Source organism: Morus notabilis, unplaced genomic scaffold (genome assembly GCF_000414095.1).
Source record: "Morus notabilis unplaced genomic scaffold, ASM41409v2 Scaffold1005, whole genome shotgun sequence".
NCBI classification, from domain to species: domain Eukaryota; kingdom Viridiplantae; phylum Streptophyta; class Magnoliopsida; order Rosales; family Moraceae; genus Morus; species Morus notabilis.
The window spans coordinates 22,169-41,111 of NW_010363292.1; the positions used below are offsets into that span (position 1 = coordinate 22,169).

At 39.3% G+C, this 18,943-nt stretch overlaps 2 protein-coding genes across 2 annotated transcripts; one reads left to right on the plus strand and one right to left on the minus strand.

Moving 5' to 3' along the window:
• Positions 1-1,884: 1,884 nt before the first annotated feature.
• On the plus strand, positions 1,885-11,660 carry LOC21398368 (zinc transporter ZTP29). Its single transcript, XM_024169485.1, has 12 exons — positions 1,885-2,245; positions 2,592-2,650; positions 2,925-3,017; positions 3,108-3,197; positions 3,318-3,399; positions 3,694-3,749; positions 4,047-4,103; positions 4,442-4,482; positions 10,545-10,612; positions 10,765-10,821; positions 10,925-11,042; positions 11,333-11,660. Exons 1-12 carry the CDS (start codon positions 2,182-2,184, stop codon positions 11,376-11,378), a joined length of 831 nt encoding a protein of 276 aa, XP_024025253.1. The 5' UTR covers positions 1,885-2,181; the 3' UTR covers positions 11,379-11,660.
• A 4,048-nt stretch (positions 11,661-15,708) lies between these two features.
• Positions 15,709-18,686, minus strand: LOC21398371 (zinc finger protein WIP5). The gene is made up of 2 exons (XM_010104017.2): positions 17,752-18,686; positions 15,709-16,351 (listed from the first exon to the last, which is right to left on the minus strand). The coding sequence occupies exons 1-2, from the start codon at positions 18,457-18,459 to the stop codon at positions 15,908-15,910; spliced, it is 1,152 nt and encodes a 383-aa protein (XP_010102319.1). The 5' UTR covers positions 18,460-18,686; the 3' UTR covers positions 15,709-15,907.
• Positions 18,687-18,943: the final 257 nt, after the last annotated feature.

The window sequence follows — 18,943 nt, forward strand, 5'->3', positions numbered from 1 at the left end:
CATTTTATAAGTGGAGAAAAACATTTATATTACTTTGAAGAGAAAAATTAGATATTAGGTTGCGTTTGTTTTAAGAATTTTGCATGGTTTTAAACTATAATTTTTTATTCTGTTACAGTATTTTTTTTTAAATTTAAATTTTAAATATCTCCGGTTTAAATCTATGAACCAAACGAATTAGCTTTTGCGTGGGCTTCAATTCACAAGAGATTGGGCTGGGCTTCCAGCACACTACTTCCATCAGCAAGCGAACAGAGTACCAACAACACAGCTCAGATCAGTATCACCTTCTCCAAACGACAAGTCGATCGGGTATTCTTCAATGAAAGTGTGCGTGTCCTTATTTTGATATCAACTCTTGGCTGCATCATTGTGCGTTTCATTACTCAGCGGACTCTTGGCTAATCATAGAATTGTGAAAACAAATAATAAGATTACGTGAGAGAAATATTGGTAAGGAAATATTTTGATTTTGGGTTCATAAACATAAAATAAACGTGTACTTAATTGATTGGCTTTAACATATAGGTTTATAATTGGTTTATTTAAGCTAGACCATTATATATAAAATTTGATCAGTTGGTAAATTGTATGCTTTAATATCTACATATGATGACATACTATTGGAACATATAACTCCTTTAACATAGGACAATAGGTAAATTAGAATTAGGTTTTTATATAAAACGTTTACTATTAAAATATATTAATTACTTATAAGAACATTTGTTTTTTCACATCATTGTGAATCCAAATTATAAGGTGCCAACCGCCAAAGCTTGTGATTCAATATGGCAATGGAAACAAAACAGATTGGAGAAAACAAAGTAATAATATCAATTGTGAGTTCTTAAACGTGAGATATTAATTAATTATGAGTTCTTATCAAAAAAATTAATCAAGTACAAGCAGCTTTCATAGACACCAAAATGATCAGACTTACATAGTGGTGCGCTGATGGAATTAACCCAAGAGAATACGTTAATTCAGCCATTAAAAATCAGTTGAACATTAGTTTTTACTCCAAAACTATTCAACTCCTAAATTAATTCTAGGATCAAGAGGAGAATTCTGTAATAGTTATACAAATATATGTCATTATACACACAGGTTTAAACTGTCTAATTTTTATCTGATCATCTTAAATTGTTTTACTTTTTTAGTACAATAAGATTTTGATGCCATGTCGTGGTTTGGTGACAGTTGAACATGGACATTTTTGTCTTTTCCTTTGTGTGTGTTTTTAAAACAGAAAAAAGCTAAAAAAATAAGAGCACAATTACTGTACATGATTTGTTATAATTTTGTGTAAGTCTATTATTTATATCATTATAAACAATTAAGTGTCATCGTAGACTTTTATTTTCTCTTTATTAATTGAATGATAATTGTTTATTTTTTGATAACGTAATATAAATAATATTTTTTACTACCTTGAGCAGTATTTCTGATTTTTTTTCAAAAATATTACAACGGATTACTCAAACAATCACATTAGAAGATCATCGATCGCATGTGGTTTCTGGCTTACTGCCGGTATCTTGGTATAATACTACCAAGCATATTTTTGTATTCCAAATGTGTTTCGGTTGCATCTTCTTTTGGGTGCGAGAATTGTGGCTCTGTAAAGTAGAGTTTTTTTTTTTTTTTTTTTTTTTTTTCCCCCTTCTTTCTTTAATCACGTTCTAGCCGCACTCACAGTGTGAGGAGGATAAATATGTCCATGAAAATCTTGACTAAAAATTTGACCGACGTGCCAAGTAATATTAAAATTTATTATTTACTTAATTTAATTTTAAAAATTTATTATTTACTACACCCTCTCAAGCTTGCAATATAAGTTAATTACAGAAAATAAAAGAAAAAATGCCTAATGGCGTAGCAGGTGATGGAAAGTTAGGTATATCAATTTATCAATCAAAGTCCATCACAAAAGAAAGAAAGAAAGAAAGAAAGAAGATCGAGATTGTTTAACATTTCTTAAACCCACCTCTTCAAACCATCTCTTTCTTCCACTGTAAAAATTCCTCTCTCATTCTTTCCTTCTTTCTCTCTCAGAGCCGTTATGTATAGTATCTTTGGTCTGAGTTTACGTCCAACGAACCACCCGTGTTAAGTTCTTCCAAAGTGCCATCGGATTCCTTGTTTTCTTTGTTTCGACTTTCTGGGCAGAAGACCTCCATGGATTCTCAGGTCTTGGTGGCTCTCGGCCTCTCACTTGTCGGTGGACTTAGTACTTCCATAGGTGAATGAGTTTCACTAATATTTATGCTTTGACTTGACTAATTGTATAGATTTTTGTTGTTATAATTGGCTTACTTATGAAAATTTGACTATCCAATTTAGTCTGCGGGTACTTGTTTTGCTAAAAGAAGTTTTCTTTCTGAGTATATGAACGAACCCATTTTTGACAACTGTTGTATGATTGATTCTAATTGTTTCCCGGTATCAAAAACTTTGTAGTTTAATGTTCTTGATTTGGGTCAGTAATTTTCTTTAGCATTTTACTTATGGTGCTTCACTACCTTAATTATGTCTCATCATACCTGTTCTGTAATCTAATTAATTGTATGAGAGTTCATTGTGGATAGGGGCGCTCTTTGTTATCCTCAATCCGACTCCCAATTTGAAGATGCTTGGACTTCTGCAGGTAATGTTCACAGATTAGTTGTTTTTTTTCTTTTCTTCTTTCTAGCACCACCTAAATGGTATATTTTATTGCTTGGAAGGGTTATTGTAATCACTTTGGTTACACATTCCCATATTTTACTATTGTTTGCTCTGTTCTCCCACCTAATGATTATGTGCTATCATGTTTTTCGTATTATTACTTACTTTATCTGGAATGGGAGAATCGATTTTTTGGCAATTTATGTGAAGTCAGTGACATTTTGGCCACATCTCTTAATGTTCTCTCTCTGCAGGGGTTTGCTGCAGGTCTGATGCTGAGTATATCATTCCTGGATTTGGCTCACAATGCAATAAACTCTATTGGATTCTTAAAAGGCAACTTATGGGTAAGTTGTAACCTTCAATGCTCAAAATTTGAATAGGAAACTATTCGTGTTCGCTCTAATGATATAAATTGTACTTTCTTCACGGCACAGTTTTTCGCGGGTGTTGTTTTCTTTGCTGTGGTTGCCAATTTCATACCAGAACCGACACTTGCTCCCGTTTCAGATGGGAAAGATAAAAAGGTCTGAGTTTTCCATTCTCCATAAGATATATATGTACCTAGTTTCTTATTATTAGGTGTTTGAACTGTCGTCCAAAATGTAGAAGGCAAGTTGACCATTAGAAAATGTACCTGATAACAGAATAAAGGGGATGAAGGGGGCAAGGATATTATGAAAAAGCATCGCCGTCAAGTCTTGTTCAGTGGGATTATTACAGCAATAGGTATGACACCCTTGTTGAAATGCTCTAATTTACCTTCTAGAGTGTGATTATTCTTAATAATTTTTAATGTTAATTGCAGAAAACCTGTAGAAATGTCATTAAGTGCGATCTTTATGCATAAAGCTTTAAATTAAAGCACAGGCTGCATGTTTTTTTTTTACTGATCTCATCATTTGTTTCGCATTAAAGCTGGATAAATATCTGAATGTCCAGTTCTCAATAGTTAACTAATGTTTAAGATCGTGCTAAAAATCCTACTCTGATAGAATTTTTTGCACCCACTTTGAATCGTAGGCATAAGCTTGCATAATTTTCCAGAAGGAATGGCAGTGTTCCTAGGATCTATGAAGGTAAGATCAGCGTAACTGTATATCAATATGATATTATGAACTCTAGTTTCTTTAGTTTTATCTGTGGTGGGGTATCAGCTAAATCTACTTTCGGTTTTGGATTCTTAATCTATTCTTAAATGATCCGTTGCTTATAGAACCTTTTTCGTATGCAAGTGGAGCTGTAATTATGTTATAAGGGACCCTAAGCAAGGTTTTGTAGTGTTAGATATTGGTTTAATATGCAAAATTGCAAATCTTATTTTGCTGTTGAATAAGTTCTTTTGATATTCTTATTTGTTCCATGATTCTTTACAGGGTCTTCGTGTTGGTCTCAACTTGGCACTGGCCATTGCTTTGCACAACATACCAGAGGTATATATTGAACAGAACAATGGGTATCTCTCACTCTGACTCCCTTTGATTTATGGCCCTTTGGTTTCACGGGTTTGAACTAAAGTTCAAATCTTTTTACTACAGTGTTCCCTCTCACGAAAAGTTTGAATTTCTGTTCAAGCCTCTGAATAAACCCTAGTGACATATATAATTTTTGGAAGAGAGAGTTATTAAAGTTGGAGTGCATTTAAGTAAGAGTGGATGCTGTCAAAATGTAGGAGAAAGAAAATTTTGAAATTGGTTTTATAATGTTTTGAAGCTCGAGCAAATAATAAATAAATGTCTCTGTTCTGATCTGACGTCTTGTTATCTTTTAGGGCGTTGCTGTTGCACTTCCTGTTTACTTTGCGACACAAAGGTAATAATTTTGAAGATGCTATATGCTAATTAACTTTATGAAAGAATGGAAATAGGCGTAATCTTATATTTAACAAGTAAAATATCATTATCACATTTGTCAAATTGGTTCTTACTAAAAGTAAAATGTAATGAACTAACTAGTTGGTATGAGCTATGGGATAACGGTGTACGTGGTAGTGATAATTACCGTCTTGGCAGCATTGTTAGGGCATGTCAGTTTATGGTGGTGATACAGAAGATAGTTGTGAATTGGTTCCATGCTCATATTAGTCATAGTACTGAATATGGTAAGGGCAGCAACAAATTTACCGGGTTGGACTGTGGATGATGTAGTAGCTTGTAGCTATAATGAGGGCTGTTATCTCTGTAGCGGTTGCGAAGGAGTCTGATAGAGCCCAAGTACAGGAAAGAAGAAAGAATTCTGGAATATAGTTTTATTGATAACGAAAAGAAATACAAGATAGTACTGGTCTTTCGAGAGGACCAGCTCTCTCCCAAGTCCACTCAGAAAATGCCAAGATGTCTTTCCCCCACATGCCCCACCCACTAAATAGCTAACAACTTGCCTAACTGCTTTCTTTTTCCCATGCACAATTAACTAATTCAATTAATCCCGCCAGCACACACTGCTCTCCCACCTCTTTATGACCTCAGCACAAGGCCACCTCAGCTAAGACACGTGCTTAGCACGTCTGGCATATGTAAAACGAATCGGTGGCTTATCATTACTCCCGGCCCATAGAGACACCTTGTCCTCAAGGTGAAATTCTGGAAATTGCTCCTGAATCAGTTCGTAAGGCTCCCAAGTTGATTCAAACGAGGGCAGACCCTGCCACTGGATCAACACCTCCAAATGGTGGCCAGGACCCCCTTTTCCTGCACGAAGGCCCAGAACAGCCTCAGGCGCCACACACAACTCCAAGTCAAAGTTAAGCTGAGGTGGGAAGGTCGGAGTGGCCTCCTTATTCCCGATGGCCTGCTTGAGTTGCGAAACGTGGAAGACATGGTTAATAGCCTCCCCTGAGGGCAAGGTCAACCTATAAGCCACTGGTCCTATCCAAGCTTCAATAGGAAAAGGTCCAAAGAAACGCGGGCTCAACTTTTCGAAGGGCCGAGACGCCACGGTGTGCTGCCTATAGGGCCGCAATTTCACGTATACCAAGTTCCCCACATCGAACTGGACATCTCTCCGGTGGGAGTCAGCCACCCGCTTCATGCGACTCTGGGCCTTCAAGAGATGGTTTCTTAGCTCGTCTAACATGACGTCCTGCTCCTTCAACAGCCGGTCAACGTCCGAGCAGACAGCGGTCCCCTGATCGTAACGGAGTAGCGAGGGAGGGGGTCGGCCATATACCCGCCTGGAAGGGAGTGGTGTTGGTGGCTGTGTGAAACGCCGTATTGTACCAATACTCTGCCCAGGAGAGCCGCTTTGCCCACTACCGAGGACAGCCACCCGCCAAGCAGCGCAGGTAGGTTTCCAAGCATCTATTCACCACTTCCGTTTGGCCATCGGTCTGCGGGTGGTATGCGGTACTGTGCTTGAGATTGGTGCCCTGAAGTTTAAAAAGTTCCGACCAAAAACGGCTCATGAACACCTTATCCCGGTCCGACACTATCGAGTGTGGAACTCCATGCAGGCGACCCCTGGAGTTGAGTACGGGTGTTTGAGGCCGATGAAATGAGCGTATTTGGATAGACGATCCACCACAACCAAAACTGTATCGACGCCCTCCGACCGAGGCAATCCTTCCACAAAATCCATAGAAAGGTCCTCCCAAATTTGCGAAGGAATCGGAAGGGGTTGGAGTAAGCCGCCTGGGGACAACGTGGAACTTTTCTGCTGCTGGCACACGGTGCAATGGCTAACATAGCGAGCGATGTTGCCCTTCATACCCTCCCAATAAAAGTGCGCCGCCAGTCGTTTCCAAGTCTTCAAAAAACCGGAGTGTCCCCCCAAATTGCCATCGTGATATTCTTTCAGCAGGGCCCCCACAAGAGAAGACAGTTTAGGGATGACCAAATGTTGTTTGTATATGAGCCGCCCTTGGACAAGGGAGTATCCTGGTTTTGAAGTTGGATCCCGAAGCAAGGTCTCCACTATTCCCTGGAGTTTGTCATCCTGTGCAATGTGTTGTTCTAGGTCATCAAACTCCACTACCCGAGGCACTGTTAGCGCCAGGAGGGCCGCCCCTGGAACCACCCGAGACAAGGCATCAGCTGCCCTGTTTTGCAGCCTCGGCTTGTATTGAATCTCAAAGTCGAATCCCATCAACTTGGTCAGCCAGCGTTGGTGCTCCGGACTGACCATTTGCTGCTCCAACAAAAACTTCAAACTCCGTTGATCGGTGCGTACAACAAAGTGGCGGCCCAGCAGGTAATGCCTCCACTTTTGCAGCGCCCAAACCACAGCCATGAGCTCCCTCTCATAGACAGATTTCGTTCGTGTGCGCTCAGGCAACACCCGGCTGAAGTAAGCAATAGGCCGTTGACGTTGCATCAACACCGCCCCAACCCCATGCCCCGACGCGTCCGTTTCCACCACAAAGGGGGCCGAGAAATCCGGAAGAGCCAATACCGGAACCGTTACCATAGCGTCCTTCCATGCTTGGAAGGCGGCCTCCGCCCTGTCGGACCATTGAAAATTGTCCTTTTTTAATTGATCAGTTAAGGGCCAAGCCAGCCGGCCATACCCTTCCACAAAACGTCTGTAATACCCGGTAAGCCCCAAGAATCCCCGTAGCTCCTTGAGAGAGCGAGGACGTGGCCAATTCGTCATCGCTGCCACTTTAGCCTCATCGGCAGCCACCCCATCTCAGGACACAATGTGACCGAGGTACTCCAATTTTTCCTGGCCGAACACGCATTTCTTCCGGTTAGCGAATAGGCGGTGAGAAGACAGAATTTGCAGCACTTGTCGGAGGTGCCCGCAGTGGTCCTCAAGGCTTCGGCTGTACACCAAAATGTCGTCAAAGAAGACCAAGACGAATTTGCGGAGGATTTCCCGGAAAAGATCGTTCATGAGCGCCTGAAACGTAGCCGGCGCATTAGTGAGCCCAAAGGGCATCACCAGGAATTCGTAGTGACCCGTGTGCGTGCGGAAGGCTGTCTTGTGCACGTCCTCTGTTTTCACCCGGATTTGATGATATCCGGACTTAAGGTCCAACTTGGAGAACACCACGGCCCCATGCAATTCATCCAGCAATTCATCGATCACGGGTATTGGAAACTTATCGGCGATCTTAGCCTTATTCAAGGCGCGATAATCTACACAAAACCTCTGGCTATTGTCTTTTTTACGTACCAGAAGAACTGGGCTCGAAAAGGGACTCACACTCGGTTGGATGATTCCTGCCGTGAGCATGTCTCGCACTAGCCTCTCAATCTCCTCCTTCTGCACCTGTGGATAACGGAATGGCCGGACATTAACGGGCTCCGAACCGGACTTGAGCACGATGGCATGATCCCTAGACCGAGTTGGGGGCAAGCCATCCTCCCAAGCAAACACCTGTGAAAATTGATCCAAAACAAGTTGAACTGCCGCGGAATAGACTCTTTCGTCTCCGACGTGGTCGCTGCAAGTTGACTCAGCTCGACCTAGTATCCCTCCCCCTCATCTTTGATAGTTGAGATCATGGTTTTCAAAGACACCCGTGAAGTACACAAGGTCGGATCCCCTTTCAGAGTCACGCCCGTTCCGCCAACCCGGAAACGCATGGTTAAAGCCTTCCAATCGACATGCATACCCCCCAACGTAGCCAACCATTTCATCCCAAGGATAACGTCTGCGCTCCCTAATTCCAAAGGCAAGAAGTCTTCAACGATCTCGACACAAGGCAACGTCAAGACCACCCCTTTACACACACCAGCACCCTTGACAGTGATCCCAGTGCCCATCAACACCCCGTACCCCGCGGTATCTGAGCACGGCAGCCCGAGTTTCTCTACTACCGCCGTGGAAATGAAGTTGTGGGACGCGCCACAGTCAATCAACACCACGACCTCCTGCTGGGCAATGGACCCCTTTACCTTCATCGTACGCGGGTCGGCAAGACCCACCACGGAATTGATGGACAATTCCACAACCTCCGTGACGGCCTGCTCGGTAAGACCCTCTGCGTCGTCCTCCAGAGGTGGTGGCTCAACAGCATCGAAGTCATCGTCCACCATCAAGACGTGTAACTCGCGATTCTTGCAACAATGCCTAACAAAAAATTTCTCGTCACAACGGAAACACAACCCTTTCGCGCGGCGCTGTAAGAGCTCGGCATCAGACATCCGACAGACGGTTGGCGGTTTTGAAGGAGCGGAGTGATTTGCCTGTGGCGCCTGGGATTTTTGGAATGAAGGGAGCTATGTAGGACTATGAAAATTCGAAGGAATAGAAAACCTGACGTGTTTAGAAGGATCGGCCCCTCCGCTCGCTCCACTGGACTGTTGGGCTTGAGGTGGGCCCCGAGGCCCAATTCCCGATGGGCCCTGGCGGTGGGCCATCAACATGTTATTGCGCTCCTCCACTAGCTGAGCCCGGGTCATCAGTCGGTCGAGGGACTCCGGGTGATACATGCGTACCTCCGCCCGAATCTCCGGCCGTAATCCGTTGATGAACGTGCTCTCTAGCACGTGAGTTGGGACGTCAACCACCTGAGCCGCCAATGCCTCGAAGAGTCGGCGATAGTCTCGCACGGTTCCCTTCTGTTGAATAGCCAGGAATTTGTCAAGAGCTGTCCCTTCTTGGGAAGATCGGAATCGATCGAGGAGTTTGCGTTTGAGCTCCAACCAAGAACGAACAGGGTTCCTGCCATCCTCCCATTGGAACCAAGCCAGTGCTTCCCCTTCGAAACAGATTGCAGCAGCACTCAACTTGTCCTCCTCTGTCAAACGATTCACCGAGAAGTAACGTTCCACCCGGAAAAGCCAACCCTCAGGATTGTCACCCTCAAACAACGGCATCTCCAACCGGCGCACTCCCAGATCGCCGCGAATCAGAGACTCCCGGAACTCGTCCGCCTTCCCCGGCTCAAGATCTGGATTATCCAAGGACATCACCGTCTTCCCGTTGTCTCCCGAAGCACCTCCCGGTCGGGACACCCCACTGGACTCCTCCAAGGACGACGGATTACCAGCGACACGCGGGGACTCCAAACGCTGAAGAGCCTTATCCACCCGGTCGAGGATGGAAAGCTTATCCATAACCATGGCAAGATGTTGCTCCATTGGGCCCAGACGCTGCATATCGGAACAAAGGGATCCAACCTGTTCCTCCATCGCGGCAATGCGGGGTTCCAATTGCTTAGCCATGAATAAAGAGGATCAAGTGCTCTGATACCAAATTGATAGAGCCCAAGTACAGGAAAGAAGAAAGAATTTTGGAATATAGTTTTATTGATAACGAAAAGAAATACAAGATAGTACTGATCTTTCGAGAGGACCAGCTCTCTCCCAAGTCCACTCAGAAAATGCCAAGATGCCTTTCCCCCACATGCCCCACCCACTAAATAGCTAACAACTTGCCTAACTCCTTTCTTTTTCCCATGCACAATTAACTAATTCAATTAATCCCGCCAGCACACACTGCTCTCCCACCTCTTTATGACCTCAGCACAAGGCCACCTCAGCTAAGACACGTGCTTAGCACGTCTGGCATATGTAAACCGAATCGGTGGCTTATCAGAGTCTTGTCAAGAACCAGGCTTTACACATCTAACATAGATCCAATGGTGCTATATTGCTTCGCATATGGATTTACCATTACCTCAAATCTGATCCTACTAAATTAATGAGTTTTTGTTTGTATAACAAATTTGCGTACTAACACTGAGGTGGCAAGCTAAGTTGCTTTTTTTTTTTTTTTTTTTTTTTTTTTTACAAAATTGCAAGTCATGGCTAAACACTGAGTTATGCACTTGGATTGCACTCTAGCGGTTCCCTAAGGTTGCTTTGGTGTTTATCAATTTTGTTTCATTTGGTGCATTGATTTACGATTCAATTTTTGCCTCTATGTTGATATATGACAAACCTGTCTTAATAAACTAAATTTACTTATTTCATGGTCTTTCTCAGTAAGTGGCAGGCATTCAAATTGGCAACCCTATCTGGTTTGGCTGAACCCTTGGGTGTTATAATCGTAGGTAGGTCAATTTTTTTCTTGTGGCTATGCGAGGCTTTAAACCAAAACACTACTCTTAGAACATTGAATTTCCAGCTCTCTTTTTTTTTTTTTATTTTTTTTTTTTTTTTTTATAACTTTTCACGACATTAATGATGGTCACTTTCCGAGCAGCGTATCTATTCCCTAGCAGCTTGAGTCCTGAAATCCTTGAAGGCCTTCTCGGATCAGGTTTGCATTATTGATTCTTCAAAACTTTTCCCACTTACAGATAGATGAGATATTGGTTACCGTACAATTTGGATTCTTTCATATATTTCTGTAACAAGTGCAGTTGGTGGAGTGATGGCTTTTCTAACTTTGCATGAGATGCTGCCCTTGGCATTTGACTATGCCGGGCAGAAACAAGCTATCAAGGCCGTGTTCTTGGGAATGGCATTTATGTCCGCGAGGTAATAAACTATGAATATAGCTTGAAAAAGACTGAAAATTTTAGCAAGAGCCAAAGTATAAGTTAATATTCCACTGAGTCCACTCTTGTATTCACGAGGGTGGGAACAAATTAGGGTCCGTTTACTTCGTTGATTTGAGTTTTTAATTCGAGTTGATATGTGACTTTATGTGAGAGTTTTTTACTGTAGCAAAACTCGAATTCTAAACTCGAATCGGTGAAATAAACGAGACCTTATTTCCTTTGCTTCTCTGTCTCATGTTTCAACTTTGCTCCTTGTTGGTTTTGCAGCTTATATTTCCTTGAAATCAGCTTACCTGAGGAGATGAGCTTGTAGAAATTGATCAGCATTAATTCCCCTGTTGTACATGCCTAATTAACTTTGCTATAATCATGTGTCCTAACTTCTATCCCAGCCAGTGACTGCTTTTCTTCGTTCACTGGCATTAGAAGATTAGTACTGATAAGCTTCTTTCAAGTCCCTCAAATAATTGGAGTGGTGGCTAATTTGGTCACATCTACTTAATACATTAATCTTGCCTTTTTATCCTAACCTGGAATATAAAAAAAAATTAAAAAAATTAAAAAAAAAGTTGTCTGAAACTGTTATCTCTCTGCTCTTTTTATGGAACTTGAATACTGTAGAATTTTGAGAACTCTAGAGAAATGTCCCTTTAGTGAAGGAGTATAAAGATTTGTGCTTTTTCTTCGACATTGTAAGATTCTGGTCTTGCTGTTTTCATTCGTATATTAAGTTAAACAAGCAGAATTCCCAAAAATAAATAAATAATCAATAATCAATAATAAAAATAAAAATCCTGAAGAGGTAAAGTTTAGAGGATACTTTTCCTAATTGTCTGGAATCTCCCTTGGCTATGCAAGACTACTCTCTAATGCTAGCTTAGTAGTACCTTGTACTAGTTCAACTACAGGCTTGCTGGTACGTTGATGACATGATGAAAAGCCAATTGATGTAAAGGTCATTGTACAGTATTAAATGCAGTCTAGTTCGTCTCATTTATTTTGTTAATTCAAATTACAATTAAATTTTTATTATAGTGTTTATTTTATAAAAATTTAAAATTTATTTTTTTTAGTATTTTTTTTTACATTAATTTACTTTTTAATTTAAATTCTCAATTCAAACCGAACAAACATGCCATATGTGTGTATATAATATTCTCGAGGGATACGTCACGGTTTGGTTACCAGGAGAGTATTGTCAGCACAATAGTCTTTTTTTTTCTTCCACTCCCTGGATGTGTAATGGATCTCTTCAAGAATCCTAGCCGGTGCTTTTTTTTTTTTTTTTTTTTTTTTTTTTTTTTACTTTAATAAAGACAAAATCTTCATTTAGCCAAGATGAAATATTACAACTATGAAACAAAAATTGAATACCAATACCAAGATTAAGAGGATGAAACTAATAATTAGAATTGATTGATAAACACTAACAATTGAGTGGTTTCTTGCATTTTTACCCTCTGAACTTCTCGGGTTTGGACAATTTGCTCTTCCAAGCTTTTAATTTTGAGACTCTATCCCTCAACTAGTAAAAAGCCGTAGCAACATGCCTTATTTTATCAATGGCTTTTAAATTAGGGAACAAAAAAGCCAACACCACCTCACGTAAGCACAAAAAAAGCTCACCTTCGACAAAAAAAAATCTCCAAAGTCTCATTTCAAATCCGAGCACAAATTACTTGAATATATCTTAAATGAACTCCCAAATCCAATCTAGAAAAGGTAAAACACATTGCATGATTTTACAAGTTTGACGAGTGCAACACTAAAATTAAGTGGACGTTTGATTCATGGATTTAAAACTATGATTCAGAACCATTCTCATTTTACGTGTATTTTTTGTGAGAGAAGAATATTTTTTTTTATTTATAATAAAAATCCTAAAACATTAAATCCTCAATCTGAGTTGAGGGATCAACAATCCTATAATAAAATTTAAAAATCCTAGAAGAGTATGGTTTTGTTTCATTTATTTTATTAAAGTGCAACATCCGATATTATCTTGATATTTTTCTTTTGCTATCAAGTTTAGCTCCTACTCGCCGTCCCCTTTTGCAAGCACAAAAGCAGACAATTTTAATACAAAAGGGGGGTCATATTTTGTTTTTTGAAAGGATAATTCAAAGGGACATCGAAAAAGGGAAAGGGAAAAAGGAAAAGGAAAATGGGAGTGGATGATGATGGCTATCATGGCTTGCAACGCAACCTTTTAACCCAAAGGTTTCACCACATGAACTTTCCTAAATGCATTCGAATATTTTTGAATCTTTTTTCCTTCTTTAACGGTCAATTGAAATTGCTTCTGATTCCCATGGAGGGTGTCATTGTCGTTCCCTTCGACGCATGTTTCCAATGAATTCATAGAATCATAAGAATATCTCTTCAATGAGGAATTTATGAGATGACCATATTCCAGATCATTTGTCTTCAAAAATTTCAATTCCGTCTTCAAGGGCATGTTTATATTTTTGTTTTCACATTTATATTATAAGTTTCGAAACTAAGCACTACTTGTGCATGTGCATAAACAACGACAGGAAAAACTCTTAAGCTGTGTTTGGCTAGGGAGAAATGAATTAGAAGCAAGAAATCTATATAACCTAAGAAATTCGGAGTGCTGCGAGGAATTTTAAATCTGTCGCCGAATACGTATTCACTCCTCAAATCCCTCCAACCAAACAATTCATGTACTACATTTGCCACCCAATTATTCCTTCCACTTTTTTCACTAACCAAACAAGGCCCAAGTCTTTAATAATCCCTAACATATCGGCTTTTGCATGCTCAGTTTTGGTTGTCTGGCCAACCAAAAAGAAAATTAAAACAAATAGTTAGGCAATATAGGAACAAGGAACTAATGCTTTGAATTATTCACGAGAGGTGTACTTAATCATCACGTAAGTAATGCACAGTTAAAGCCATTACTGATCTCCTCTGACTACTCCATTAGAGAGTGATTGAATAAGGACATGCATAAAATACACTCAACCTGATCAAAATCTTAACTTTGTGCGAAAATATTTTGCTTCTTTTTCTTTTTTTCCTGGGGCCTATTTTGGTTGTCTGCATTCTGGGATACTGCACAAAGTAGATTTAGCAGCACAGCAGAGTGTATGTGTGTGTCTATATATATATATATATGTATGTATGTATGTATAATATTTCTGAAGAAAGAAAAATTAAATAAAAACTAATAATGTGTTGCACGTAACAATACAAGGATCCGTCAATATCTCTTTATGTGAAAAACAGAACTGACATTCGACAGACAAACTGTCATTAGCGCTGTGACATAACACTGGATAACAAAAGATCACACAAGTAAAGAATCCGCATATGTAAATTACATAAATAAATTTAGATTAATATATATATATATTTTTTCTGTATTTCATCACCCGTTTGTCACTGTTCCGTTGAACTTGAATCTATAAGTACATTGAAATCCCTGATAACTGTCAAACTGAGATACTTCCCTCATCATAATAATAAAGTTAGAGAGAGTGTGTGTGTGTGTGTGAGAGAGAGAGATGATAAGTTGGGGGGGACCGAAAATTGAGAAGCTGAATGGAGCACACGCTGAACCCACAAAACAGTACATACTCTGAATATATTGTAGTTTGAAATGACATATGAGGAGACCTTTTGACTGCTCTCTATCTCTCTCTCTCTCTCTTTCTCTCTCTCTCTCTCTCTCTATCTCTTAAAGTAACAACTAACAAAGCTGCCAACAAGATCTATTACATCCCTTCCCTTCAAGTTCCAACCTTTGCAAAGAAAGAATATAAACAAACAATGTTGTATATCACTACTGCTATAATTGCACATCCATATATCTTTCTTTTTTTTTTTTTCCCTCACTCTTTCTCTCTCTAAAGCTAATCATTTGATTTTCATTTTTATAATGAATCTAAACATAGTTTATGATCTGTCCATCAATATTTAACTCTTGCCCAGCACAAACCAAGATAGATTGCATCATTTGCACTGAAAAAAAAAAAAAAAAAAAAACCTGTGTATTTCACTGATTATTATCATTCACACATATATGATCTATCTATCCATGATCTGTCTCCTTGGATATTATCATTGATCTCTATTATATTTCAAACATAGACTCCTATACAAAGGAATTATATTTTGACCACGTAAACAAATAGTATATAACTAACAAACAAACATCCGCGTGGGGCATATTGGCCATGCAATAATAAGAACTCTCTTTATGCACACCAAAACAATCTTGACACTGCTTAATATCTGACAAGAGTATAATAGTTGGTCAAGAAATATAGCTGCACTGAAAAAATTATAAAATATAAATTATGTAGTCCTAAGTCTGACTTTTTCTTTCATATAATTCTCATTTAATCAACTACGCAAAGATATTATAGTTTTCAAACTTCATACATATATACAATTAAGTCCTACCAAAAAACTCCATCCATTAATGCGTGAATGCATGTGTGATTTACCAAAAAGAAAAACATTGATCATATCCACTGAAAGAAGTGCAACTGCCATGAAGATGTAAACAAAAAAAAAAAAAACACAAAAAAAAAAAAACAAAACAAAACAAAAAAAGTGATAGAGAAGGGAAGAAATTAATTGATCACATATATAAAGCTAAAGTAGTTCTGCTCCTTTTTAATGATGTTCTCTCTCTCTTTAATATGGATTGAAACTCCTATTTGTGGAGCCATACATGATCTTCAGTATAAGCTCAAACATTAAAAAGATATATATAATTCCATAAAAATTCTTCAGAGCTGATCTAAATAGAAAGAGCCAGTAATGAGCCACTAATACTAGCTAGCTAGTTAGGAGAAATGTCAACATTGATCATGAATCAATAATATGATGATCTTGCTCAATCTCTGAGGCAGCTTCGTCGTCTTCATGGTCGAAACAGTCGACGCCGTAAGCGGCATGGCCATTCCCAAAGGCCTTGATGTGGTCCTTGAGAGACCTCTTGTGCTTGAAGTCGGAGCCACAAGAGCAGTACCAGAGCTTCCCGCAGTTCTTCTCGTGGGTTCTCCAGTCGCCTCTGACGGCGAAGGCCTTGCCACATTTGCGGCACATAAAGGGCTTTATCCCATGCTTCCTCTTGTAATGAGTTTGGAGTGTTCTGAAGTCCTTTAGCGGCCTTGATCGAGGATGGTCTATGTTGTTCCTGCAACCTGGGGCGCAGCAAAAGCATGGCAGCCTAAGCATTGCTGTTGGTTGTGTTCCCCTTAGTGACTCTGGCCCTTTTCTGTATTGTGATCCATGCCCCCACATATGCATCTATAACATATATTATACATTACACATATTGTGATCAACATATAATATATAATGTGCGTTGAATATATGTTAGTCACATTAAGAATCCGAAAGAGCATTTTTTCAGATTCATTCATAGAAGATGTCAAAGTCAGCCAAGAGTTTCCTATAATTCAAGGCGGCAAAAAAAAAGGAAAAAAAAAAAAAAAAAAACTAAACTGAAAATTTCCTATATGTGATCACACAAGGCATTAATCTGATTTTTTTTAGGAGGTTCTTTCTCTTCATACTTAAGGAATAAAAACAAGAAATTGGAATGTTTCTGCATGGTATACATATGCAGGTTAGCAACTTTGTTCGGCCACAAAATTTTAAATTTTTTTTTTCCTTTTTCAGACAAATTCCGCAGGAAAACAAATGTATGTTCTCTTTCTATTGTCATTCCTCAATTGTATGAGTTTGGTCTAAAAACAGGTGGGAGACAATGTGGTTCTTGGATATAACAAAGAGCTAAAACTGGGTATTGATCATGTACAGAAACATTTATTCATGGACGACAAACTATGCAGTTGGTGATTTTGGCAATAAGTACTATCAGTTGGATTTTTATCTCAAGCTGAAAGATCTTTTTTTTTTTTTTTTTCATTTTTTCCCCTAGGGCTCTGATGAATATCATCATCTGAAGCCTGTAAGAAAACTGTGATATCTTCGGTTTCACGCACCAGCAAATGTGTAACAACACAAACTTCAAGGTGCAAAGCATAAATGTCTGTGTAGTTCTTTTTCATGACCAGAATAATGGCTGTGTTGTTCAATCACAAAAAGTAAGCTAATTGGCTTGGACCAGGAAATGTAGATTTAGTCTTGTTTTTAAATCCCAAAGCCCACAAATCATGCAGAAAAGAGAGAAAATTAAGAAAAGGTTGGGACTACGGGAAGAAAAATTTTGCAAGAAAAATAATCAAAAGTGCCAAACCAAATGCATATATATAATAAAATACGAAAAGGAAGTGTGATTAAAGTAGCATAAAGGGAAAGAAAAAAAATAAAACGCTAAGGACCCATATCCAACTTTCATCTCATTAGTCCAGCGTATAATAAAAGTTAAAGACTAATCAATAAGCTATAGGTAAAGAAAAGCAAAAATAGGAACAAGTTTTCTCTTTTTCAGCGAAATCAAAAGGAAAATTAGAAAGTGACGAGAGAGAGAGAGAGGAGAAAAAAGGGAAAGAGAATATATATTGGGAACTATTGGGAACTAATAATTCACTTTTTTTTTTTTTTAACTCTAATATCTATCTATATTTGATCATCTCTATACTTGATTTATATAATAAGAAAGCCACAAACCATGTATACATAGACACACACACACACACACACACACATATATATATATATATATATTATGTTTTATATACCTGCATGTTATTGTATCTGTTGAAGGTCTTGAAGCAAAGAGGGCATGAGAACTGTGTAGGACCAATCAGAATCTGAGCAGGGGTAGGGATCCAATACTGGCCCTTGTTGAGGCTGTTCGAATTATACCCAGAAGAAGTAACAGAGCTGAGATTATGATCTTCGGCTTCTTTATCAGAGATCTCAGTGGAAGAGAGCCTTGAGATCAAATCAGCAGAAGCACTACTAGGGCTTGGAAGCCCTAAATGCAAAGCAACTGTAACCGTTTCTTCATGATCATGATCGCCAGTAGTAATACTGCTGCTGATCACTACTTCTTCCTGATCCTTAATCTCTTTGCAGATCTTGTGATGATCATCATCCATAATTTCCACGATATTATTGAAGGAGGAGGATTCTTGGCCGTCGTGATCTTGATCACGGTGATCATGATGATGGTGATGATATCTCGTGGGGCTTAGGCTGAGTAGAGGAAGAGCTTCTTTGAGAGGAGGAGAAGGAGGTCGAATAATATAGTTGTTGTTGTTGTTGTTGTTGTTGTAGATATTGTTATTATAGTAGTTATGATAAGAAGGGAAAATAGGGTTAAAATTAGAAGTACTGGAAGAAGAGAAGTAGTGGTGGTGATATTGGTGATATTGATCATGGTGAACTGGGTTGAGATTCAACCAACCATTCAAGTGATTATTAGAATATGGATGATCAGTCATGATAGAAATTGGAAGGGGTGGGGAGGACAAAGTGGGTTGGGTAGATGGGCTTATGTTATTATAGACAGACACGGAACAAAGAGAAAGGAGAGAGAGAGAGAGAGAGGAGAGAGAGAGGTGACCAAAAAGTTAATAGGGTGAAGGATTGAACAAAATCACCAAATTGAAAGAAGTAGTGTGAGGAGGAAGGGGAAAAAAAGGACGTCTATACAAAATCAAGGGGTGGATAAAGTAGAACCCTATTGAGTAAAAAGGAGAGACAAGATATCACTTGTGTGCGTTGTGACTAAACAGTGCAGAAAATATGCTCAACTTAGAGAGAGAGAGAGAGATGTGGAAGTGGAACCATGTGGTTGGCAGGACAGGAGTACTACTGAGATTATCTTGGGAATTAGAGAGAGTTAATTACTTATTAAACCACATGTATTAGACTGACTGGATCGCTTGTAAAAATATAAATAATAATACTCTCGTCAGTCAGTAA

Bases quoted from the DNA above. Each gene is read 5' to 3' on its own strand.
- LOC21398368 (XM_024169485.1), top strand. From the start codon at position 2,182: ATGGATTCTCAGGTCTTGGTGGCTCTCGGCCTCTCACTTGTCGGTGGA. The intron at 3,018-3,107 runs GTAAGTTGTAAC...TTCACGGCACAG, and splicing joins TCTTAAAAGGCAACTTATGG to TTTTTCGCGGGTGTTGTTTT. The intron at 3,750-4,046 runs GTAAGATCAGCG...GATTCTTTACAG, and splicing joins TGTTCCTAGGATCTATGAAG to GGTCTTCGTGTTGGTCTCAA.
- LOC21398371 (XM_010104017.2), bottom strand. From the start codon at position 18,459: ATGACTGATCATCCATATTCTAATAATCACTTGAATGGTTGGTTGAAT. The intron at 16,352-17,751 runs GTATATAAAACA...TATATGTTATAG, and splicing joins ACAGATACAATAACATGCAG to ATGCATATGTGGGGGCATGG.